Raw genomic sequence first — 23,807 nt, forward strand, 5'->3', positions numbered from 1 at the left:
TTCAACACTGTTCAATCGAGTGGGCTCTACTAATGCTGTCAGCAGAATAGGTAGGTAGGTAGGTATCCGTATCCTTAAAATGAGCATGGATATTAAGAATCCCGAGCAACGGGCGCAGTGTCGATAAAAGTGGGAAAGCTCAAGCCTTTCTGTCGTGGTTGGCTTCGGCTTTTTCCAACGCGTCAGCGAGAATCCGTGCCGCCGCCACCAGAGCACCCACACTCACTTGGTGGGTTTGCGTCGCTAACACATCCGTCATGCTGCCATTGCTGGCCTCATCTTCCGAGTCGAAGGCGTAAAGAGCTCGCATAATTGTAGCTCGATCATCGTCGCCACCAACCCCATTGAACGTGCTGAGGTCAGACTCTTGTACAATGGCATCTAGAAGTCGCTGTCTCGAATAAGTCGCCTTCATCTGACGACTACGAGTCGTACGCTCAAAGTCCTCGGAAACAACGGGTACAAACGATGATTCATGCGCTGCGAACTCGTCATCTTGGTTCCGGACCACGATCATATCCAAAGTGTCCCAAAATTGTGCTTGGTCTTTAGATCCCGGATTCAGCACGGTATCCTCAGCGCCACGAACTTGATACCCGCACAATATGTCTCCCTGTGCCATAGCACGCTTGGCTAACTGCCAAAAGGAAACTTTTTCATTCGGCCCGCAGTAGCGCGATGAAGACTCAACCTCGAAAAATGCACCTTGAGGGCCTAGAAGCTCATCCAGTATCACGCGCACGTCCCGGCTTTCGGAAATCATGGCGAGAATGCAACTAACAAGCTCGTTCGACTGGATAAATTCCGACAATGTCAGGATGGTGGCGCTCGTTGAGATCGTTCGTTGCGTGCGTGGATCAAGAATTTCACTGATACACTTGCAGTAATCAGCAGTTCCTTGTATGACACTATTCCGGCTGGTGCTGCGCGCTTGCAGATCGCGGATCAAGAGCAATGAGGCCAGTGAGTGTGAATCCGAGTGCATAATGTCCATTTCCCGTGACTGATCCGACAGGATCATGATAGAAGTGAACGAGTGCCAAGGTAGCGTCTCAAGCTGCCTACGAATCGCCGTATTCCCGACATAGTGAACAAGCTGAATGTTCTTTAAGCTCTCCACCGTCAGCCCGCCCTCAAGCAGCAGTTTGTTACGCAGATGAACTGGTTCTTCGCAAATAATGTGCAGCTCTGTACCAGGCTCCACAACAGCGTCAAGCAACTGAATCATATCTCGAACATCTCGACGCCATCCACACATTAAAATGCGCTCACACGTCGGAAACTTTGGTTGTGGTGGTGGAACCTGTCCGACCTCAATCAAGGCCGGAGGGCATGCCTTGTAGGTGTCATCATCCTCAGCCAATACCAGGATCTGGTCTCCCTTCTCTAAAGGCATATCCGCGCTCGGGCAAATGAAGACCTCGCCATTCTTTCGTTTGATGCCAAGAGGTATGGCGTTCGGAAAACGCTCAGCGAGATTTCCAAACGCGACACCTACACATTCTGGCCATTCTTTGAAGTAGAATTCGTTTCCTTCAAACCCTAGCAGACACGAATACACCCGCGCGAGACCGGGGGACCGGGCAGACATGAGTATTAGACGACCGATGATATCGTGCGATACCATGATCTCAACTTCTTGTCCTCCGACAAGCCGAACCAACGGGTCATTGTCGATGTCACGCAACTCGGCTACGATGTGGCCTGATATCTTTGGCAAGTAAACATGCGTTAATTCCATTCGTTCAGATGACGAGTGCGAGCTAACGTACCTCAGGGAGAGTCTTGAGGCTGAGGACGGTTCGCAGTACAGCCGCGTCAGATCGATCAGCGTCACCGGTTGAATTTGCCATAATAATAATACTCTTCGCGCGGTGAGCTGATACCTTGAGCAGGTCCACAGACAATAGAGGAGAGCCTGTCCGAAAAATAATGCGTGTTCCCCGAAGCTCTTCCTTGCGCACCTGAGACTCTAGCTCGGCTTCGAGCTCCTCCTTGTCGATATCAGCAAGAACAACGATAACCCCACCGTTCTCACTTGCGTTTGCCAAGCAGATCTGCTTAATTAACGAGATCGACTTCTCAGTCCACCCCAGAAGTAGCTGTATTCATACAAGAGGGTTAGATACTCGTCTTCACCGGGGTTTTTTTTTCACTTACTGTGTGGTTTTCCTCAGCAACAATGGATTTGCCTTTCTTCAGCGTATCCAGCTTAGCTCGAATCCCATCAACCACGAATCCCATGACTACGGAGAAATACAAGATGCCCACTAGCGTCGTCAACACTCCAACCACACGCAGACCCTATAAATGACAGCAAGTATTAGCTAGATGAGCGGAGACGTGCACACTGTGATACATCAACACGCACATCTTGAGCCAGGGATGTGTGAGACCCAGTGTCTGCCAAAAAAGTCCAAGACTCCCATACTGTATCTCCGAAATCTCGCGACGGCTGCACTGCTTTCAGCAAGATGCCTCCAATCACGATCAACACAAGTCCGACGACCGACAGGGAGAAAATTTGCCCCCTGCGCGTTGAGATATGCTGATCGATGTCGTAAGCAACCTTCTCTAGTCTCGTGATTTTCTTCGATGGCGCTTTGATGTTTGCGATAGCTCGGTTTTGTTTTGCAAGAACCTCTGCTTTGCTTCTAGGGGTCGCCACTAGGGTGTGCATTGACACAGCTGAGGCTAGATTTGAAGCAGTCCGCTGACGAATCGTCCGCCTTCGAATTGGCTTTTCGGTTCCAGACACGTCAAAACTCACCCTGCCCGAAACACGGGGAGTCTGGGATACTGGCTCATCGGATAATAGCTCACGAAAACTTCGTTGGACAGCCTCTGGAGAACCTGGAACCGCACCTGGAACGCTCTCAATCGATATGCTTACGTCGCCACGTTTTTCATCTTGCAGCCTCATTCCATCTAGAGGACTTATCTTCTTGTTGCTCATACCTAAGCTGTCGCTGATTCCGACACTTTGGTAGTTTCCTGGTCGCCACTCGATTGCACAGGAAGGCTAACACCAATTGCGGGGAGAATAGACTTGTTGTCTCCAAATCATTGGTTGCAGTTGCTGCTTCCTCACTCACCAGAACACTCTTATCTGTGTATTTTCGAACGCTGACATCATTCCTACTATTTTTGAGTTGCCTTTTTGCTTGTTGTCAACTTCACCCTGCGGATCATCGAACCCGCACAAACTTGGAGACATTGGACACTTGGCACCTCCAGGAATAGGATACCATGCATGGAAACCGTCGTCTACCGAGGAATGTCACGTGGAATACTCATCGAGATATGCTAGTGTGTATGCTTGGTTGTAACAACGGGCGATCTCGTAGAGAAGTCTCAGATCTGACTCTGAGGGAGACGTAAAGTGTTTCAGTAACCATTTCAGCACCTCGACGCGGTCGGTCGAGATCGCTGCCAGCCCTGCGTGCACCGGCCACTCCTCAACATCTTCGCTGGAAGTACTTCGAAGCCATTCCAACATTGAGAAGTCGCCTCTGCTAGCAGCTGCATCCAATGCACGCGTAGTGCCGATCTCTTCACGATGTGTGTATAAGAACTGCATGACCAACAAATGCCCGTTCCTGGCAGCGTCGTCTATGGCATCGGAAGTGCAGCCTTCCGCGCGATTTTCGTGTAACCATTGCACAACACTGAGATGGCCATTTCCAGCAGCTCCGTTCATTGCACGATACGTACAGCCCTCCGTGCGATACGTGTGAAGGAACTGAACAATGTCCAAGTGGCCACACTCGGCAGCTCCATCCATGGCGCTGACGGAACCCCCCTCGGAACGGTTGCTATCCAACCATTTCACCACTTCAATATGGCCGTTTCGAGCTGCGAAGTCCATAGCCCGCCTTGAACATCCTTCGCTGCGGTGGCGATGCAGCCATTGGACGATCGCCAAGTGATTGTTTTCTGCCGCACCATCCATCGCGGCAGTGGTGCAGCCCTCGGACCGGTTGGCATGCAAGAACTGCACGATATCCAAATGCCCGTGGGTCGAAGCAGCATTCATAGCGGCGACAGTGCAGCCTTCCGCTCGATTGGCATGTAGCCACTTGACCATTTCCAAATGCCCGCGCTTGGCGACCTCGTTCATCGTGAGACGCGAGCACCCTTCGCTACGGTTATCCTGAAGCCACTGCACTACGTCGAGATGGTTGTGTTGAGCTGCCCAATCCATCGCGTTGTATGTGCACCCTTCTGTACGGTGTTCATGAAGAAATTGCACGATCTCCAGATACCCTCCTTTCGCCGCCGTGTTCATCGCTTGCTGAGTGCAGCCTTCCAGGCGATGGTAGTGCAGCCACCGCACAACGTCCAGGTGTCCGTTCCACGCTGCGCGGTTCATCGCATCGACGCTGCACCCTTCCGACCGATGTTCATGCAGCCACTTGACCATTTCCAAGTGTCCGTTCCCAGCTGCACGGTCCATGGCCCTCGTCGTCGCGCTGCAGCTGCTGCGATTGCTCTCGAGCTTGGCGTCCGCCCACTCTCCATGCAAGAACTCGACCACCTCTGAAAACCCGCGGGCTGCTGCTTCATCCATCGCCCGAGACTCGACCTCCTCCATCGAGTGCGAGCGCAACCACCGGACAATTGTCAAGTGTCCTCTTCTCGCCGCAGCTTGGTGCAGGTGCGTCTCCGTCCGAGCCGCGTCGTTCTGCATGTCTCGAGCTGCAAACAGCCACTGAACCACCTCCAAATGACCGTTTTCAGCCGCTGCAGCCACCGCTTTCAGGGAATAAAAGTCGTACTCTCTCCAACAAGGCAGCAGCGTGTCAAGTCTCGGTCGGATCCACTGCAGAACCTTCGCATGGCCATTGGATGCGGCCTGCATCACCGCCGCCCTATCGCCTGCGGCGTTCGGGTATCGAGCAGCCAGCAGCTCCATAATGTCCAAATGGCCATTTGCCGCTGCGTTTCGCATTGCAAAGCGGATTTCTGCCAGTGTATCGAGTTCAAGGGGCCGCAACAAGCAGCTCAGCAGGCGCTGCACGAGGTAAACGAAGCCCCGCGCGGCGGCATCAGCCAGAGACCAGCGCGAGGACGCGTCCAGATACATGGAGATCGTCTGCCGGACGTGGGGTAGCGCATCGACGCGCGGGCGGGCCACGCAAACCACGCGCGCCGCCGTTGCCATGCTGGTGATCCGGGCGATGATGCTAAAACTTTGCTGTCAGGTGCAACTTGTCCATGTTCAACTTGGCTCGAAAAAAAATGGTAATTAAAAAGCATCCGTGCTGAAAGTCAAACCAAGACATCGAGTAAGCTTACATGTGTCCTATCCGATACCAGAGGCAGGGAGTGATAGATTAACAAGTGGTCCTCATTGTACATGTATTGCAGCAGGCTGTTGGTCAAGTGCGCTGCACTGCAGCTCACGATTTCCAGTGGCAATTTTGCCGAATTTTAATTTGATGACAACTGCGCTCGATCTAGCGTTTCCTAGACACTAACTGAGGGAAATACAGCTAACGTTATCTTTCGTCGTCATCTCCGTGGCAATACGCCGCCGCTCCTCAGCCAAGTGCGTCCCGTAAACACAAGAACGACTGCGGACCGGCGAACTTCAAAGCAAAATGAGAAGCGTGGCTGGGAAGGGGTGATTTGATTATTCACTGCCAACTTCAATCAACGACATCCGTCCCTTTTTTCGTGCTAAAACGAATCACGTTTCTCTCGCATCCTCAAGCGACACAGCACGTCAAAGGTGTCCGCTCACAACTCGACAGACACGCAAGCGCGCAAGTCCCCAAGAAACTCAAGCACAGCCTCAAACTATCGCCAATAAACTCTGCCCATCATGATGAGCGTGCGCGGCCTCGTGCGCGCCATCTTCGACGAACAGCGGCCGCCCACGCCGCCTCGCCGTCTGCAGCGCCGCAGCTGGGACGTGGCCGACCGGCCCGAGGGCGAGGCCACGTACGTGGCCAAGCGCTTCGAGGGCGAGTACAACGTGTGCTTCCGCCGCAAGCCGCTGGGCGTGGGGCTCGTGCCCAGCTCCCAGCTCTACGGGTCGTGGGAGGTGAGCTCCGTGCAGGAGGCAGACGCGGACACGGCGGCCATCGCCCGAGGCGACGTGCTCATCGCCGTCAACTTCAGCTGCCGCAAGGCGCAGCTGCCGCGCGCGCGCCTCGCCGCGTACCTACGACAGTGCACATGCCCCATCGTCATGACGCTGCGAAACCCAGAGATCTACGGCTCGTTCGACTCGAGAGCCATGTCCACGGCCATGTACCCGGCCTCGGTGGACTACCATGTACACGACTTCCCGTCCAAAGTGGCGGCCAGAGCCTCCGCCATGCAGTGGCGACGATCGCTGGAGCACGACCTGGCGCTCAACGCCCAGGCGGCCAAGAACGACGGGCCACGGCAGCTCGCTCAAGCGCTCGTGAGCAGAGACATCAACACTATCCATGAAGCTCCTCCGGCTGGGATCGCGCGGGCTCTGGAGATGCGGGAGATGGACGCTGCAGTGAGTGGCCTGGGGGACGGACCCACGCTATCCGAGCTGGGAGAGTTCGACGTCACGTTCAACGAAACGCCGCTGCATTTGGCATTGGCGCCGTCGACGAGGCTGTACGGATCGGTGGAGGTGTACGACCCCAAGCACCACGCACCGACGGTGCAAGTGGGCGATGTGATCATGGCTGTCAACGACTATTCGTCCATGTCGCAGCTGTCGTCCGATGAAGTTATTGACGCTATTGCCGAGTTGCAGGCGCCGGTCACGCTGCGCTTTCGACGACCTGTGGCGTACCGCCACTATTTGGCCAAGTTCTTCCAGACGAAGAAAAAGCTTTCGTCGCAGTCGATTGCGAGCGCCATGTTCCCACCGTCAGCTGAGTACAAGAAGAAGGTACCAAAGCCAGCAGCCAAGAAAGCCAGCCAGCCCGGCGTACCCGTCTCTCAAAGCTTTATCGAGCCTGAAACAACTAGCTTCTCGCCCAAGAAAACTGCTGCTCCAGGTAACAAGAACGAAGAACGCGCGCGTGAGCTTAAAGCTTTCGCGACAAAGATCGGAGCACTGGATCAGTTTAAGCTGTGGGCTGGTGGTGAGAGCCCAACGGGAGGAAGACCGCTGTCTGGTCACGAGTCTGCGTTCCTGACGGAAAAGCACATGCAATTTATCTGGAAGAACTTGCCGAGCTACCTGACGTGCAACCAAATGGAGCTCATCTTCACCACTCGGGTTCACGGCTGGAACTTCCTGAGCTTCTTTGACCGACTTGAAAACAAGGGCCCGACCATCATGGTGGTGCAAGACGAGCACGAAAACATATTTGGCGTATTTTGCTCGGCATCGTGGAAACGCTCCAAGACTTTCTTCGGTAATGGCCGCACTTTCGTGTTCTCCCTGAGCCCGCAGATGAACGCGTACTTGTGGTCGGGTATGGACAGCTCCTTCATGTACGCGCACCGTGACGCTATCTTTGTTGGTGGGGGCAACAAAGGCATCGCGTTGTGTCTGCAGCTGGACGACAGGCGCGGCTTCACGCACGCCTGTACCACGTTCGACTCGCCACCGCTAGTCGACTATGAGAGCTTCCGCTGCGAGACCATTGAGGTCTGGGGCTTCCACGGGCTGAAAGTCTAAAAAATCACCACTGCACAGTGCGGGGACTGTACCAGTAAGCGAACGACGCAGTCACCGTGAACTATGACGTCGTAGTTTCATGTACCATGGCATATTTTATCCCGGTTGATCAACTGGGGACTGAATAATTATTCCTATCGAAGTGTATTTGCCTGTTCCTTGAGTTTATTGTAGACGATTGCACTGAGATATTCAGTACATTGAGATACTTGTAGTAAGATCGACAGCAGGTCATAGGTTTCTTCTAGCAGTCGTCTGATCAAATCCATATTAAGATTAATCTACACTTATCTGGTGAATGTTTTTGGAGAAACACTGCAGTGAGCTACAACATTGTAGTTTTGTGGGAGATGGTAGTATTGGTCCACTCGGGGAACTGTTTTCATGATTATCTTTATCAAATGTTTTTGTATTCTCAATGGGCTAGCCAGCGTGAAATCCGCCAGTTCGCACTATTGAGTGAGACGATGCTGATGACGGCACACCACTAGAAAGCGGAGGCGACTTCAAGCTCTGTTAAGTGACAGCACAATCCGAGCGCAATGTGTCAGTGCTAGCAAGTAAAATCGTTCGAGCTGCACGTACGTACCTGAAGTGGAGGCTGATCAAGGACTAAGATGTTGGGCTTTGTCGCGCCAACGTCATCTCGGACTGCTGATCGTGTTAGAGCAGCATGTGACGAAGGTCTGGTATTTGCAGCTACACCCGTCGCTGGCGATGATTTCGGGGTAATTCTGTTGTTCACTGGCAGGCCGCTTTCAATAGTTTGCCAGGCTGATAGGGCTGCATGTGTCCTTGAATGAGCGATGGGTTTAGCGTCTCGGCCAACATAAAGTTGGTTTGACAGCACATCGTATCCGTGTACTTGGCTTTCAGTGTGGCGTTCATGAGCAAAGCTATTGAGGCAGAGGTCAGTATCCCGAGCCTGCTGGTTCTCGCCCACCTCGCGCATTTTCTTCTCATATGCAGTCTTCTGGACTTTGTTCAGCGCTCGTTGGTCCTTCTCGTTCATCGTAACCAGCTTCTCCGGGTTGATGACACGCTGGTTTAAGATGTTATACACTCGGCCTTCAGAGAACTGTTCACGTGGCGGCAGTAGTAGCACGCGGTCTTTACCATGAAGTTGCTGCTCGTCGTGTCTTCGACTCAAAAACTCCTTTTCACGGTCCTCATCCACGTATGTGATGCGAACGGGGTCAAAGCTCCGTGTCTTGAAATACTTCTGGGCTGCCAGTCGCTTGGCTTGCGCTGCATCTTGTTCGAATCGATCGTCATGGCGATCGTGATACCTTCAAGCGCGATGTACACAAGAATGGTTAGACCTTGTCACTTTTAAATTGGAGTGTCAAGCAGCAGCGTATCGTACTTGTTGGTGAGGATGTTGAATTCACGATAGGGTTTTCGAGAAGGAGAGACGCTGGCAGTTGGGGTTGAAGCACTCGATCCAGTATTCGAAATGTTCGTGACGATGTTATAGTCGGTTGCATGTTTCGTGCGATTTGTGTGCTGCTTCGGCTTCTTCTCAGTCGGGTCCTTTGCTCCAGGGTACATCGGGGCGTTGCTGATCATGTGAAAACGCTGAATCGATCGAAGCTGCTTTGCCTGGACAAAGGAATAGCTCAGTTGTGAGACGCCTGGAGGTCCCCCAACACAGAAGTAAAAATCAACAACTCGTACCCGTCCTTTCTCGAGATCTCGCTTGAGCTGAACGCCTTCGCGCTGTTGGTATCCCTGTTCCTTGTCTTCGTCACGGAAGCGTCCCAGAACGACGTCGTACTCCCGTTCCTCGCGAGCTTTCTCGTGTCGTGTCACGTACGTCACCGTTTTCTGTTGCTCCGGCTGCCACGGCAACACCGATTTCGCTGCCTACGAACGACCAAAGAAACTCGTCATGGTTACGATCATCAAACTCGAGTGCGTATCGCCACGTACGTGGTAGTTCCGCACATCGTCTGCCCAGGTTTTGGCATACGTGGTGCGGTTATTGCTGCCTGTAGAGTGTCGACGGCTCTCACGGGAGTGGTCACACCTCGACTCCAATGGCGGAGCTGGCGTTGAAGGAGGAAGGTGCATATTCGCCACATTTGCCATTTCGGCTACACGACAAGCAGCAGCTTCAGCCCTTCAGGTGCAATTGCAACCGGTCGGATGGTAAATGCAGAGAGATCCCACCGAGGCAGAAGCCCCGCTTTCTGATCTCAACAATGGCCTGAAATAGGACAGTGTTCAATCGATGGCGGCATTAGCGATTGATTTAGGCTTTTGCCGCGCACTAGCAACGACTACGCCCTGATGCTTTGTTGCCTTGCTATCGGCTAATCATGACTAAAGCTGGTATGAAGACCGCTCTGTAGCGAATTGAGTCTCCACGCAGATCAGTCTGCTTCGAGCTTCCTGCAGTGCGGGACAGCAGTGAAGCCATGCGGACGCGACTGCCGGCGTCTCTGTCCCGAAAACATGGTCCTATACAGGTCTCCGTTCGCGCGAAAAATCCCCTGGAAACTCGCAAAGCATACTGAACTCAATATGCGGAATCTCCACTCAAGGTGAGTAGCTTCACGCCCCTTGCTTGACTTGAGTCGCGACTCGCGAGTCTCATTCGGCAATTTGCGCTGTCGGACGCACTGCTCCAGTCTCTGCTGTCTCTTTCGACCTGTCAAGTCGCTTGCTTGCCTCTCAGCCGCACCGCTCGTTGCCTCCATGACCATCACCGAGTCGACGCGGCGTCAGCTCTTCGACCAGACGAACCGGTCGGTCATCCGCATGCAACAGAAGCGTCACGCGGCATCGACGGCTTCTTCGCTTTCGTCGCTGGGCACGTGGACCATCGAGGAGCACGAGCTGTTCCTCGAGGGGCTCAATCTGTATCCTTCCGGGCCGTGGAAGCGCGTCGCACAGCACATCGGCAGCCGCACGCCGCGCCAAGTCATGACGCATGCCCAGAAGTACCGACAGCGATTGCAACGGCGTGCAGTCTCGTCAGTCAACGAGACCCCTCGCCAGGCCTCCAAGAAGCTGCAAACGGACCGAGTGCTCTCGGTCGTGGTGTCGCCCATGCAGATGGCAATGCCGGCTGGTTCGACTGGCGAAATCCAAGTTGAAGCTGGCATTTGCGTGCTGCCTGTCAACGGAAGTGCCATGTTTACCGAGCTGGACGAGCTCTTTGCACAGCTCGCTACGGACCCCATGTTCGACGGCATCGACATGAGCCTGCCCTACACTGATGTCGAGCCTCTGCAATTCTGACAGCTTCGCTCAACATTTCCTTTCTGTTTGCGATACGTGCACATTTGACTTGGTAGATTTAGATTGAACCGGTAAACTACAAACAAACAAAAATTCTAAACGTTTTCTTGTGAGTGCGTTGGGAATGTCCACTTCTCGTCCAGAAACGCTAGAATGTGCACGCAGTTATAGTACTGTGCAATGCCGTAGAGGTCTCCCGTACTGGCCATTGAGCTGGAAAAATGCTCTCGAAGCCACTGCAAGACCTCAACGTGGTCGTGTGCGACAGCGAAAATGGATGCTTGAGCAGTGCAGCTTTCGCGGGAATGTAAGCGGAGCCACTCGAGCATGGCAAAGTCGGCTCGTGCTGCAGCAGCATCCATCGCGCGTGTCGAACACCCTTCCGTACGATAGTCGTGGAGAAACTGAACGACGTCCACGTGTCCATTCGCTGCAGCACCGTCCATGGCAGCTCTGGTGCAGCCTTCCGCGCGGTTTTCGTGCAGCCATTTCACCACTGCTAAGTGACCGTTCCTTGCCGCCGAATTCATCGCGTACAGCGTGCAGCCTTCTCCTCGATTTGCGTGCAAGAACTTCATAACTTCCAGGTGGCCTCCTTCGGCAGCGGCGTTCATTGCATCCGTCGTGCAGCCTTCTCCGCGGTGTTCGTGAAGCCACTTCACCATGTCCAGGTGGCCATTTCGCGACGCACGATCCATCGCCCGCGTTGAGCATCCTTCGCCACGGTGTTCATGGAGCCATTGCACGATATCCAATCGATTGTGCTCTGCTGCACCATCCATCGCGGCTGTGGTGCATCCTTCGAGTCGATTGGCATGCAAGAACTGCACGACGTCCAGGTGCGAGTGCGTGGCAGCACCATCCACCGCCATTCTGTTACACCCTTCCGATCGATTCAAGTGGAGCCATTGCACCATGCTCAGGTGGCCGCACTTCGCCGCTTCATCGATCGCCTGTCGTGAGCAACCCTCCGAGCGATTTTCATGCAAGAACTGCACGGTCTCCAAGTGATTCTGGAAAGCAGCCCAATCCATGGCGTTGTGTGTACATCCTTCGTTTCGGTGCTCATGAAGGAACCGCACAACGTGTAGGTGACCATCTCTCGCCGCGCCATTCATGGCCTGCACCGTGCAGCCTTCGCTCCTGTTCTCATGCAACCATTGCACCACATCCAAGTGTCCACGACTGGCCGCACCGTCCAGCGCATAGGTCGTGCATCCCTCGTCACGGTGTTCATGCAGCCACTTGACCACTTCCAAGTGTCCGTTCACTGCCGCGCCCACCATGGCCATGGTCGTGCACTTGCTCTTTCTCTCATGCAGAAACTGCACCACCCGCAAATGGCCGCACGCGGCAGCTTCATCCATTGCACGCGGCAAGATAATGCACCCAGAATGGTCGTACAGCCACTGCACTACTTGCAGCTGCCCGCATCTCGCCGCTTGGTGCAGCGGAGAAGCCGAGCACTTGCCTCCTCTCGCGTCCACGAGCCACCTGACCGTCTCCAAATGGCCCTCACCAGCCGCCAGCGCGATGATATCCGACGAGTAGAGAACTTTACGCAGCGTCTCAACCACTGGAATCCTCTCGTGCATCCACTGGAGCAGCGCCAAGTGACCGTTCGTGGCCGCACTTTTGACCGCGATCTCGTCCAGAACCGCCTGCGGGTAGCGATCAGCGAGCGCCGCCAGCGTCTGCACGTGCCCACCGCCCGCTGCCGCTCGAATGGCGTGTCGGATCGTAGCCATTCTGGCCAAAAAGAGGCTGCAGTCGACTCGCAGGAGACGCCGCACAAGGAACACGAAGCCCCGCTCCACTGCGCGCAGCAAAGTCCACTGGGCTGACGCGTCCACATAGGCCGCCAGCAGCTGCACCACGTGGCCCAGTGCCTCGATTCGGCCGCGAGAGCGGCACACCACAGCGACACCTATGGGAATCTCCATACTAGTACTTGATATGCTTGCGTCCCAGCGGAGGAATTCCGTTCTGAGGGTGCATGTTCAACAGGATCACGTTGAAGTTCGTGTACTCATGAGACCGTCTCCCATTGGCAGAAAACCCATAGGTCACTATTCAGTAATAATGACATATCCATCATCCTCCCTTTGGCCACGTAGACATTCGAGGGGGAGTCGAGCCACTAAGTGTCTTTGCAGCCCTCTACGAGATATGGGGAAGCCCCACGCGCCCCCGCAATGGACGGGCAAGTCCATCCGCAAGCTGTCGCTGCACAGACGCCGCGTGAACCCGTTGGACCTGGGCTACGGCCTCGAGCACGTGCCCTTCCTCTTCTTCTACGCCTTCTCGCTCTACCACTGCTTCCAGACCGCCGGAGAGCCCTACGCGCAGGCGATGAAGGAGCTGGAGGAGGCCGGACTCGTCATCCCCAGCAGCCCCGAGGAGGACGGAGGCTTAGCCGCCGCCATGCTCTCCCAGGGGGTAGTGCGGGAGACTACCAAGCCTACCATCAACTACACGGCCATGCTGGAGCAGGACGAGGAGGGCCCACCGCTGCCCAACCCATTCCTGCCGGCCATCGTCCCCCTGCTCTATTTGCTGGCCACAGTCATGACCCACGGCCTCATGCTGCTGTTCCAGGTCTGGTCCGTGCGCGTCAAGGCAGTAATCAAGTACACGCCCGTGACGGCTCTGGACGACGCCACGTTCGTCATGGTGGTGCCGCGCTCCTTCAAGGGCAAGAGCAGCATCGTCGAGATCACGCGCCCTACACACGCGGACGGCTCGTCCGCTGGCCGCCCGTACTTCTTCTTCCAGAAGCACAAGTACGTGGCGGAGGAAGAGGCCGGCGACAAAGGCGGCGTGCTGTTCCGCAAGCTCAAGGCGCCTACGAACGAGACGATTAAGTTTTACCTCGCGTCGCGCGGACTGAGCTCCGGCCAAGAGATTGAGCAGCAGCTGGACCTGTACGGCAAGAACGAGTTCAGCATCCCGCAGCCCAACTTCCTGGACATGTTCAAGCAGCAGCTGCTGGAGCCGCTCACTGTCTTCCAGATCTTCAGTGTCTGTCTGTACATGCTCGACGAGTACTGGCAGTACTCGCTCTTCACGCTGGGCATGATCCTCATGTTCGAGGGCGTCACGGTCATGAGCCGTCTCAAGAACCTGCAGACCCTGCGCGGCATGGGCAACAAGGCGCGCGAGATTTACGTGTACCGCGAGAAGACGTGGAAGAAGGTGGAGTCGGACGTGCTCGTGCCCGGTGACGTCATCTCGGTGAGGCGTGAAACTGATGGTGACCATGACAACATGGTGCCCTGCGACTGCCTGCTGCTGGATGGCTCGGCGGTTCTCAACGAGGCTACCTTGACCGGCGAAAGTGTGCCGCAGATGAAGGAGGCTATTGGAACGAAGATGAGCACCGAGGACCTGGCGGCGCAACTTGACATGAAGTCTGGGCACAAGGTGCATGTGCTTTTCGGTGGAACGACGGTTATGCAGGCGGAAAATTCGAGCGACGGAGAGGCGGGAGCTACACTGGATAAAAGGATTCCCCATGCACCCGACAACGGTTGCACGGCGTACGTGTTGCGCACGGGTTTTAGCTCGTCGCAGGGCAAGCTTGTGCGTATGATTGAGTTCTCGAGTGGCAAGGTCACGGGCAGTTCGTGGGATGCGTATGGTCTGGCGTTCTTGCTGCTGATCTTCGCTCTGCTTTCATCGGGCTATGTGCTTCGCCACGGCATCGCACAGAAGGGAAAGATCACGTTCGAACTGCTTCTGCGTTGTGTTCTTATCATCACAAGCGTGATTCCGGCTGAGCTGCCGATGCAAACAGCTATGGCGGTGAACTCGGCTCTGCTGAACTTGGTGAAGCTATCGATTTTCTGCACGGAGCCTTTCCGTATCTCGCTGGCTGGCAAGGTGGACATTTGTCTGTTCGATAAGACTGGTACCTTGACCACGGACCAGCTTACTGCGGTTGGTGTGGTTTGCGAGGACACCACGGCGCCCACCGCTGCTGCTCCGAAAGACAATGTGCAGTCACACGTACCCATGATTGCGGCTAACCTTGACGCCACGTTGGTGCTTGCCGGTTGCCAATCGCTGGTTCAGATTGACGGAAAGATGATCGGTGACCCGGTGGAAGAGGCCTCGATTCGTGCTATCGACTTTTCGTATGATGCGGCCACTCGCCAGTGCCAGGCAAAGAAGGACCTTGAACGCGCGAGCGAGCGTCGTTGGGGCCAGGGAATTAACCAAAAGGATGTTTTCGTGCAAATCATGCACCGTAACCACTTCGCGTCGAAGCTGCAGCGAATGAGCGTTGTGGCGAAGGTGCATTTGGGAGACAAGGGCATGCGTGTGCGCTCACTTGTGAAGGGAAGTCCTGAGGCTGTGGCTACGCTGATGCGTGCGGATTCTATTCCGTCGTGGTACTGGCCAACCTACCAGAGTCTCGCTCGTCGGGGAATGCGTGTGCTTGCCCTTGCTTACAAGGACGTTAATGGTCGTCCGTCGGAAGCCGAAGTTGCCCAGCAGCCTCGCTCTTGGGCCGAAAGCGACTTGCGTTTTGCTGGCTTTGCTGTGTTCCAGTGCCTGGTGCGCAAGGATAGTGGAGATATCGTGAAGGTTCTGAAGGACAGCTCGCACCAAGTCTCGATGATCACGGGTGACGCAACACTGACTGCTGTTCATGTGTCGAAGGAGGTGGGCATTATTACTCGCCCCGCTCTGATTCTGAGCGAGAGCTCGTCGCCCAGCGACCCTCTGAAGTGGACAAGCGCGGAAGATGACTCAGTCTTGGCGCCGTACGAGAGCAACGATATTAAGATTTTGGTGAAGAAGTACGACCTGTGCGTGAACGGGAAGACGCTCGCTGCTGCGGGTGAAGTGGACGATGTGATCTGGAAGAACCTGAACCACGTCCGTGTGTATGCCCGAATGACGCCGGAATTGAAGGAGAAGGTGTTGACCTTACTGAAGACTCACGGCCACCACACGCTTATGTGTGGTGATGGTGGAAACGATGTGGGTGCCTTGAAGCAGGCGCATATTGGTGTGGCGCTTTTGGGTGGATTCGGATCGGCGAACGCAGACAAGAGCGTCACCGGTCTGGCGAAGTACCAAAAGGGCAACGTGGCTACTGTGAGCACACGTGAAGATCTGATGAAGCTGCACGTGTCAGCACTGAAGAAGCGTCTGGCGCAGCAAAATGTGAACACGTCGCACTGCAAGGTGAAGCAAGACTACGTCGAGCTTATTCTTGGTGAGCAAAAGAAGAAGGCTGTGGAGACCATCAAGAAGAAACAGCAGGCATTGGCCAAGAAGAACCCGAAACTGAAGGTTCTTACGAAGGAGGAGCAAATGGCTGAGATGAAAAGAAAGCAGGAAGAGTTGGAAGCTGATGTACGCGCGCGCCAGGCTCGCGGTGAGTCGTTTGCGCGGATGAAGGCGATTGCGGCATTTGCCAAGCGCGAGGCCGAAGAGAAGAAGAAGCTGCAGATGGAGCGCACAGGCTCAAAGGGCTTCGCGAACTTTGCTAACAATGCTGCCATGGCGCAGTACATGGATGACTTTGACGATGGTGAGCTGCCGATGGTAAAGCTCGGCGATGCGTCGATTGCTTCTCCGTTCACTTCTCGCGCCCCCTCCATTAAGGGCTGTGTTGACATCATTCGCCAGGGCCGTTGTGCGCTCGTGACGACAATGCAGATGTACCAGATTCTGGCCGTGAACTGCCTCATCAGCTCGTACTCGTTGTCGGTGCTGTACCTGGACAAGGTCAAGTGGGCGAACTCGCAGATGATGGCGCTGGGCATGATCTCGACGGTGGCTAGCATCACTTTGAGTCGCGCGACTCCGCTGGATAAGCTGTCGCCTGTGCGCCCGCTGACTTCCATCTTCCACCCGGCGCTCTTCTCAAGTCTTGCGGGCCAGTTCGCGCTGCACTTGGGATGCATGATCTACCTTACGAACCTCGCGAAGGAATACACGCCCGAGGGTGACATCACGCACTCGAAGCCTGGTGAGTTCCAGCCCAGCGTCATGAGCACGGTCATCTTCCTTATTAATGGCGTGCAGACGGTGAGTGTGTGCGCGGTGAACTACAAGGGCCGACCGTTTATGAAGCCCATGACGGAGAACCCAGGCCTGCTCTACTCACTCGGTATCAGCATCGTGGGTGTCTTCCTGCTTTGCACGGAGCGTATGCCGATGTTCAACAAGGTGCTGCAGATTGTGCCCATGCCGGACCCGCGCTTCACGCGAATTCTGACTGGACTGCTAACGCTGGAGGTGCTGGGTGCTTTCGCCTGGGACCAGCTGTGTCTACTGGTGTTCGCGCCCAAGATTTTCATCGCCTCGATGCGCGCTTTGACGTTCAAGGACGTGCGCCAGCTCTTTAAGATGACTGTCATCTCGCTGTTCATCATCTACATTCTGGCGAACATCGACTACGACGAGATCGAGCGCCAGCAGAAACTGCTGGAAGAGCAGCAGGCCGCTGCCGCTGCTCAAGAGATCAGTAGTTAGGAGACCGTGGCGAGAGCAGCCACGAGTAACCAGCGTTCGTAGAGAATCAACCGAGGCCGGAGCAGTCGTAGAACTTCACATTTGAACTCATAGAACAGGATTTCTACCAGGTTTACTTTTGCGATTCCAGTCTATTAGCAGTTTTACCACAGGTACTCAGCGATCACCTCTTAGCACGCTGACACGTGCAAGCTCACCGCAGTACAATTTCTTGACAGTTCTCCACGGACCCCTCTTGTGGATCCTTCTTGCCTTGCTACTTGGTTGTGGAAACAGAGGCATTGCTTACATCTCGTGACTGGTGACCTGACCAATGCAGCAACTGGCATAACGGAGTTGGGGTAAACTGAGTAGGCCGGTGAAAACACAGCGCGTAGTAGCCATTCTCTAGTGCGGCCACCACGCGAGCGAGAGCAAACGCCCCTGCGGCGGCGTTATGCTGTCCATTCTTGTACACTGGGTCGTCGATCACAAGCTGCGGCATGAGAGGCACACCGTTTGTAATGGACAAGTGTGCTGCCAACGGGTATGCGCCAAAAGCTTCCGGCTTCAGCGACAGTCCCGTGGTGTAGTAGTCGAACGACGTGCCGTAATACTCGAGGAAATCCAGCAACACCTGACCAAGTTTCCTCGCTCCCCGTTCCTCGGGCGTCTCCTTCTCACCGCCACCGTCCACATCGTCCTCCTCTTCCTCCTCCTGATGCCTCTGCATCTCCATCATAAACACCGCCAACAACGTCACCGCGTACGAGCTCAATCCGCCAGTGAAGGCACTATTCAGCGCCTTTTCCCTCAAGAACTCCCGCAGCACCATGAGCAGCGGCTTCAACCTCGGCAGGTCGCTCACGTACTGCCGCACGAGTTTGCTCGCCTCCATTCCGTGACTCGTCTGCACGTTTTCAATGGAAATGTCCACACGCAGCAGCGCCGAGAGCTCGCCTTCCTTCTGACTGCCTCGTCTCAGCACCAGCTTGGCCACGGGAACTTTAGCTCCTCGTACGACGTCCACGCGCTGCACCCACGTGCGTTGCGGCCGCAGTTGTCTGGCCAGCTGCTCGAGCTGCGTGACCCCGTCCGGTACGAACCTCGTGGGTACGTCTCGGTCTTCCACGTTGGACAGCCCCATGATCACCACGTCCACATCGCTGGACGGCAGCCACAGGCCTGTCGAGTATGAACCGAAGCACGTGACCGACGCGTGTGGCCACGTCTTGTGCACGCCGTCCTCGATATGCGCGATGGCCGCGTCGATGTGCTGCCGCGCGTCGTCCACCACGCGCTGCGTGTATCTGCAGTAACGTGTCATCTCCTCGCCAACGCGCAGTGCCACGGGCCGCGTGATGTCGTTGAGATCCCGGAGTACGGCGCCGTCCTGGCGGTTGGTGGACGGCAGCGTGGGTAGCCATGGAGGCAGCCGGCGCAGGCGGCTGCGGCTGATGGCGGCCACGCGCGCGGCTTCGGCCTCTCGAGCGAGCGCATCCTTCTCCGCCTCAGCCGCGATCTTGCGCCGGTTCAGGCGGGCCTTCTTGCGCTCGAGCTTGCTGCGTCCGGAGGCCGCAGACTCGTGCATTTGCGCTACTGTATTATTTTAGTGGTGGTTTGGGGTATGGACGCGATGGCAACTTAAACAAGGGTATTTATGTGTATTTTAATTAAAATACGCTAAAGGATACCGGTATATGGGGAATAAAAAAAAGTTACTGCTGCTGCTGCACGCGACCAGCGGGGTGATGTAGTCGTCGTCTGCTTACACATTCATGTGCGGCGGGGGCGCGTAGCCGGCTGCCTGCGGCTGGCTGGGGTCGTACACGGGCGGCACGGTCGAGAAGGCCGGGTGCTGCGAGATGACAAAGTAGTTGAAGAAGGCGTTGAGGAACAGCAGCACGGCGTCCAAGATCGTGAGCCAGAAGTTGCCCATGGACAACGGCCAGATCGCAATGCTACAAAACACACACAGCAACAATTGTCAGCCCAAAGTGATCACTTGCACAGTCCTCCGTGCACAGCCAAACTTACAAGACGAGGAAGATGGTGCGGGTCTTGTTGCCATACATGAAGCCAAAGTTCTTGCGCAGCACCACGTCAATCTTCTCGGTACGCAGCTCGAAGGCCAGCAGCAGCGCGCCGAACATGACAATGTAGATGCCGGCGATGACCCTCTGGAAGCTGTCCACCTGGCCGAAGATCCAGGCCAGCACACCAGCCACGATGGTGGCCGTGGCCAGCACGAGGTTCAGCAGGCGCATGACCTTGATGATCGTCTGGCTGTTGGTGGCCTTGATGGACGCGCCGATCTCGTCCATGAGATTCTGACGGGGCACCTGGCCGGTCTGGCCCGCGGTCTGGTACGCGCCGCCTACGGGGGCCACGGGCGCGGGCGGCGACATGGACGAGAAGGTCATGGCGGGCGACTGCGCGCTCACCACGGACGGGTCCTGGAACGGGTTGCTGCTGGGGTTCATGGCGAGGGCCGAAGTGAGCGGCGAGAAGCGAGGCGCCGAGGCGATGGTGGGGTCAAAGATAGCGTTCTCTTCCCGGTCCCGGTCCCGAAAATAGAGACGCCGCCGTCGTTATTTTTAGAGATGGACGGGTGCTGTAGTCGTCCTACCGCACCCGCTCCATACGTGCTCGGATAAATATTTACATGTATATGTGCCGGATAACGATATACAAATGTTTATCATGGCTACACCCATAATGACGTGGTTGAAGTTCCGCAATCCATGTTGCTTACCAGTGGTTGCTTACCACCACCATGGCTACCGTCATTTTTCAAGTTGCATACCAACGCGACGATGGCCGACAGCTCCGAGCGCTCGCACGCCACGTCCCCCGATGCCGTCGCCGCCTCCGTGCAGGCCCTGCGCACGTCCTTCCGCAGCGGCACCACGCGCGACCTCAAGACGCGACTGGCGCAGCTCAAGCAGCTGCGGCGCCTGGTCAACGAGAACGTGCGCGAGATCCAAGACGCGCTGTTTCGTGACCTGCGCAAGCCGCCAGCAGAGACGCTCACCATGGAGCTCGCGCCCGTGCGCGGAGAGATCTCGCTGCATGAGGAGGAGCTAGAGAACTGGGCCGCTCCGGAGCGGGTCTGGACGAACGTGGCCAACCTGCCAGGCCGCTCTTACATCCAGCGCGAGCCACTGGGCGTCGTGTGCATCCTGTCCACGTGGAACTACCCCGTGCAGCTGTCGCTGTGGCCGCTGGTGGGCGCCATCAGCGCCGGCAATTGCGTACTGTTGCGACTGCCGGACCACGATACGTGCGTGCACACGAGTGAGCTGCTGCTCAAGCTCGTGACAACCTACATGGACCCGCGCTTCGTGCGCGTGGTGCACGGCGGCATTCCGGCCACGCAGGCCGCACTGCAGCACAAGTTCGACCTGATCCTTTGTACGGGAGGGGCTACTATCGGCAAAATCGTGGCCGAGGCGGCGGCGAGGACACTCACGCCCACGATTCTGGAGCTTGGCGGCAAGTCCCCGACGATCGTGGACGAGACATGCGATGTTGCAGTGACAGCGAGGAGAATCACGTGGGCGGCTTTTGTGAACGCAGGACAGACGTGTCTGCGTCCGGACTACCTTCTAGTGAGTGCCAAGGTCGGCGACGAGCTAGTTGCTGCTATTCAACGCGCGATCACAGCGTTTTTCGAACAAGACCCACAGAAGAGCGCGTCGTACGGACGACTCATCACGCAAAAGGCTTTCGACCGGGTCGCTGGGCTCTTGGAGAAAGATGCCGAGTACGTTGTGTCCGGTGGTGAGAAGGACCGAGAGGATCTGTTTGTGGCGCCGACGCTGCTCAATTTCAAGACGGACGTGGATGCATTTACGCGCAGTGCAGTGATGCAGGAGGAGGTGTTCAGTCCTCTGCTTCCCGTGGTGTACTATGACACACTGGACGAAGCGATTGATTTTGTGAACGACCGTGAAAAGCCACTTGCGCTGTACTTGTACTCGTCCGAGTACAAGACTCGTATGCGTGTCCTGGCGGAAACCAGTTCTGGAAGTGCATGCGTGAACGACAGCATGGTGCAGACGACGAACTACAATTTGCCAATCGGTGGGGTGGGTGCTTCTGGCATGGGTTCTTACCATGGCAAGTACTCTTTCGACGCGTTCTCGCACAAAAAGAGTGTGCTGATCAGGTACGCGATGCTTGACGCACCTCAGCGGTACATGCCGTACAACGACGCCGCCTTGAAGATCGTGTTGATGCTGATGAAGCCCCTTCCGAATTCGCTCATCGTGCTCGTCGTCTACGCCTTCATCTCATTGGGGTTTGTGGTCATGGGACTGATGTTGCAAATCTACCGAGGTGGAGCGATGATCGACGAGTAAGCTTACGGCGACCAAAGAAGTCCTGCAAAAGTTGTGCGAAGTGGTGTGTGATACTTCTCAGTTCAATGATGGTACCAAGTAATTGCGCTAAGACAAGAAACAGAAACTATGGTATTTGTTCATCGCTGCTCCATATCCTAAATTTCTTCACTGTCACGACTCGGTGCATGTACAGGCAGACACTTTATTGAGTTTGGCCATTCCATCTGCAACGCAGCTCGTTGAGCTCTCACATCCTTATCCGCGGGAATAACTTTTCATTATGGTCGCCAAAGGAGTGGCAGACTCCGCCAGGTCGGCGTGCGACGGTAAATGAGTCGGGTCGTTCTCTCAAATATGCTGTAGTCCGAATAGGGTACTCACTCAAGTACTACTAGTAGTATCTTAGACTCCGAATGCACGGCCCCGGCAGCCCCATGTTTCAAAATACACCTCTGTTGCTAGTAAAACGCGAAACGGCACTGTTGTCGGCGCATTGGCATGAGCCATCCCCACGCCAAGCTGAGGCCTTCTCAAGGCTTGAAGCACAGGCCTCGACAGTTTGGAGCTTCATGTAATCTTGCTGGGCTACTTGTAGTCCTGGGTGTGGTGCTAGCGTCAGACGTGCTTCTAACTGGCGGGTCAGAGCTCGTGCTGCCTGTGGCGAGCCTCGTGTTGTCGTATCCGACGCGTTTCCTGGCGTTCTACGAACCTAAAGTGCTGACCGTGTTGACTTTCGTGAACGAGGCTGTCGAAGAGTATGACATTTCAGAACAAGTGAGCGATGCCTGGGACTTCACCGTCGCGCTCTTCACACTAGTCTGCGTGCACCAAGTGATCGAGGCCGCCAGGACGTCAGTCGCCAGCCGTCTCAGGCCGTCGAACCTCAAACAATCTACGGTCGGCACGTAGAACCCATTTGTGAGAAAACATTTATTGCTGTGCTGGTACCAGCAAAAGCGAACGAATAACAATGCACATTGAAGCACTACACGTTTTTGGAGGCGCTCAGCTGCAGCGCAAGACGTGTGCGGAGAGGAGAAGACTGCTGTAGACTGCTTCGTTCCTGTACAACAAGGGAATAGAGATGAGAAAATGCAGGTGTCCAGTAATTCAGCGAGCCACGCGGCTGATAAACCTGCTCGTTCAGAAGTGCTTGCGCCTTGGTGGGACTGTGTTCCATGGCAATGTCGACCTCCGTCTTTGGCCGCTTCATCGCCTGCTCGATCTAACACAAACAGTAAACGACCATACCAAGTCAGCCACACTTCATCCCTAACGACAATCCACTATAATTCGTACGATGTTCATCGTCTCGGTCGTCTGGCTCATGACATGCGACAGCTTGGCACTTGTGATCGCGATCGAGGACGCCGTCTGCAACCGCAACACACCATCAGTCACTCACTTCCACATCAACGCCCATCCAGCACCCACGCACCTTCACGTAAACCGCCTTCAGCGCCTCCGTTTGGTCATCTGTGAGTTCGAGCCCCACCTCCGTCGTCTCCGGTTCCCTACATCCCCAGCAACTTTTCAGCCTCCACCTCCCACCTCTAACCTCCCAACGCAACGTACTCCAGCAGCACTTGAGAGTGGCGCTTGCGAGCCTTGGCCAGCTCTCGACGCACATTAGCCGCAGCCATCCGCGGTACCTGCATACAGACAGTAAGTCTCCAAACTCCTTATTAAGAGACCACATCCTATCTTTACCCGCTCCCGGAGCTTCTTGACTGCCGCCTCCTTCTCTTGCAACGTCGTCTCCAGCTCTCGCAGCTTCTTAGCCGTCGCCTCGTCCACGGGCGCCACCTCCTCTGCATCAGATCACTCCTGCAATGAGTACCGACCATCACTCTTCTTCTGCATCATCACTCCGCACCTTTCTCCTCCGGGTTGTACTTGCGCAGCGCCGCCGCGAACACCGTCGCGCACAAGTCGTTCACGTGCGCGCGGAAGATCTGCTGCTGGGCGGCAGACGCAGAGCCGCACTCCTTCAGCGCCGCCGCCGCCATCTTCTCCCCGCACACGCCCTGCGCCTCCTTAATCTCCAGAAACGAGTACCGCAGCGGCGCAGCAGCCTCGGCATCCGTCGGTACGTCACCTCCCGCCATTTCTCTTATTTAAAT

The 23,807-nt window shown here is 55.7% G+C and overlaps 12 protein-coding genes across 12 annotated transcripts; 6 read left to right on the forward strand and 6 right to left on the reverse strand.

Moving 5' to 3' along the window:
- Positions 1-139: 139 nt before the first annotated feature.
- On the reverse strand, positions 140-2,680 carry KRP23_7913 (Ion channel CASTOR; the record flags this gene model as incomplete). Its single annotated transcript, XM_067893285.1, has 4 exons — positions 140-1,711; positions 1,773-2,102; positions 2,161-2,304; positions 2,372-2,680. The coding sequence occupies 4 exons, from the start codon at positions 2,678-2,680 to the stop codon at positions 140-142; spliced, it is 2,355 nt and encodes a 784-aa protein (XP_067745083.1).
- A 3,147-nt stretch (positions 2,681-5,827) lies between these two features.
- On the forward strand, positions 5,828-7,621 carry KRP23_7914 (TLD domain-containing protein 2; the record flags this gene model as incomplete). Its single annotated transcript, XM_067893286.1, has 1 exon — positions 5,828-7,621. One exon carries the CDS (start codon positions 5,828-5,830, stop codon positions 7,619-7,621), a length of 1,794 nt encoding a protein of 597 aa, XP_067745084.1.
- Positions 7,622-8,108: 487 nt separating this feature from the next.
- On the reverse strand, positions 8,109-9,712 carry KRP23_7915 (uncharacterized protein; the record flags this gene model as incomplete). Its single annotated transcript, XM_067893289.1, has 5 exons — positions 8,109-8,134; positions 8,207-8,910; positions 8,988-9,223; positions 9,299-9,487; positions 9,554-9,712. The coding sequence occupies 5 exons, from the start codon at positions 9,710-9,712 to the stop codon at positions 8,109-8,111; spliced, it is 1,314 nt and encodes a 437-aa protein (XP_067745085.1).
- A 609-nt stretch (positions 9,713-10,321) lies between these two features.
- KRP23_7916 (Myb-like protein J) lies at positions 10,322-10,867 on the forward strand (the record flags this gene model as incomplete). Its single annotated transcript, XM_067893290.1, has 1 exon — positions 10,322-10,867. One exon carries the CDS (start codon positions 10,322-10,324, stop codon positions 10,865-10,867), a length of 546 nt encoding a protein of 181 aa, XP_067745086.1.
- Positions 10,868-10,962: 95 nt separating this feature from the next.
- Positions 10,963-12,810, reverse strand: KRP23_7917 (Secreted RxLR effector protein 124; the record flags this gene model as incomplete). The annotated part of the gene is made up of 2 exons (XM_067893291.1): positions 10,963-11,015; positions 12,387-12,810. 2 exons carry the CDS (start codon positions 12,808-12,810, stop codon positions 10,963-10,965), a joined length of 477 nt encoding a protein of 158 aa, XP_067745087.1.
- On the forward strand, positions 12,376-12,711 carry KRP23_7918 (uncharacterized protein; the record flags this gene model as incomplete). Its single annotated transcript, XM_067893292.1, has 1 exon — positions 12,376-12,711. The coding sequence occupies one exon, from the start codon at positions 12,376-12,378 to the stop codon at positions 12,709-12,711; it is 336 nt and encodes a 111-aa protein (XP_067745088.1).
- Positions 12,811-13,036: 226 nt separating the features above from the next.
- Positions 13,037-17,359, forward strand: KRP23_7919 (Endoplasmic reticulum transmembrane helix translocase; the record flags this gene model as incomplete). Its single annotated transcript, XM_067893293.1, has 1 exon — positions 13,037-17,359. The coding sequence occupies one exon, from the start codon at positions 13,037-13,039 to the stop codon at positions 17,357-17,359; it is 4,323 nt and encodes a 1,440-aa protein (XP_067745089.1).
- Positions 17,360-17,615: 256 nt separating this feature from the next.
- Positions 17,616-18,929, reverse strand: KRP23_7920 (Non-canonical poly(A) RNA polymerase protein Trf4-1; the record flags this gene model as incomplete). Its single annotated transcript, XM_067893294.1, has 1 exon — positions 17,616-18,929. The coding sequence occupies one exon, from the start codon at positions 18,927-18,929 to the stop codon at positions 17,616-17,618; it is 1,314 nt and encodes a 437-aa protein (XP_067745090.1).
- A 177-nt stretch (positions 18,930-19,106) lies between these two features.
- Positions 19,107-19,821, reverse strand: KRP23_7921 (uncharacterized protein; the record flags this gene model as incomplete). The annotated part of the gene is made up of 2 exons (XM_067893295.1): positions 19,107-19,299; positions 19,376-19,821. The coding sequence occupies 2 exons, from the start codon at positions 19,819-19,821 to the stop codon at positions 19,107-19,109; spliced, it is 639 nt and encodes a 212-aa protein (XP_067745091.1).
- Positions 19,822-20,154: 333 nt separating this feature from the next.
- On the forward strand, positions 20,155-21,702 carry KRP23_7922 (Aldehyde dehydrogenase family 3 member B1; the record flags this gene model as incomplete). The annotated part of the gene is made up of 1 exon (XM_067893296.1): positions 20,155-21,702. One exon carries the CDS (start codon positions 20,155-20,157, stop codon positions 21,700-21,702), a length of 1,548 nt encoding a protein of 515 aa, XP_067745092.1.
- Positions 21,703-22,182: 480 nt separating this feature from the next.
- Positions 22,183-22,593, forward strand: KRP23_7923 (uncharacterized protein; the record flags this gene model as incomplete). Its single annotated transcript, XM_067893297.1, has 1 exon — positions 22,183-22,593. The coding sequence occupies one exon, from the start codon at positions 22,183-22,185 to the stop codon at positions 22,591-22,593; it is 411 nt and encodes a 136-aa protein (XP_067745093.1).
- Positions 22,594-22,669: 76 nt separating this feature from the next.
- On the reverse strand, positions 22,670-23,792 carry KRP23_7924 (uncharacterized protein; the record flags this gene model as incomplete). Its single annotated transcript, XM_067893298.1, has 7 exons — positions 22,670-22,747; positions 22,820-22,909; positions 22,984-23,058; positions 23,123-23,198; positions 23,260-23,336; positions 23,395-23,495; positions 23,561-23,792. The coding sequence occupies 7 exons, from the start codon at positions 23,790-23,792 to the stop codon at positions 22,670-22,672; spliced, it is 729 nt and encodes a 242-aa protein (XP_067745094.1).
- Between the last annotated feature and the right edge of the window lie 15 nt (positions 23,793-23,807).

The sequence above is a fragment of the Phytophthora ramorum genome, assembly GCF_020800215.1.
Source record: "Phytophthora ramorum isolate Pr-102 chromosome Unknown Phyram_PR-102_s0006, whole genome shotgun sequence".
Lineage (NCBI taxonomy): Eukaryota > Oomycota > Peronosporomycetes > Peronosporales > Peronosporaceae > Phytophthora > Phytophthora ramorum.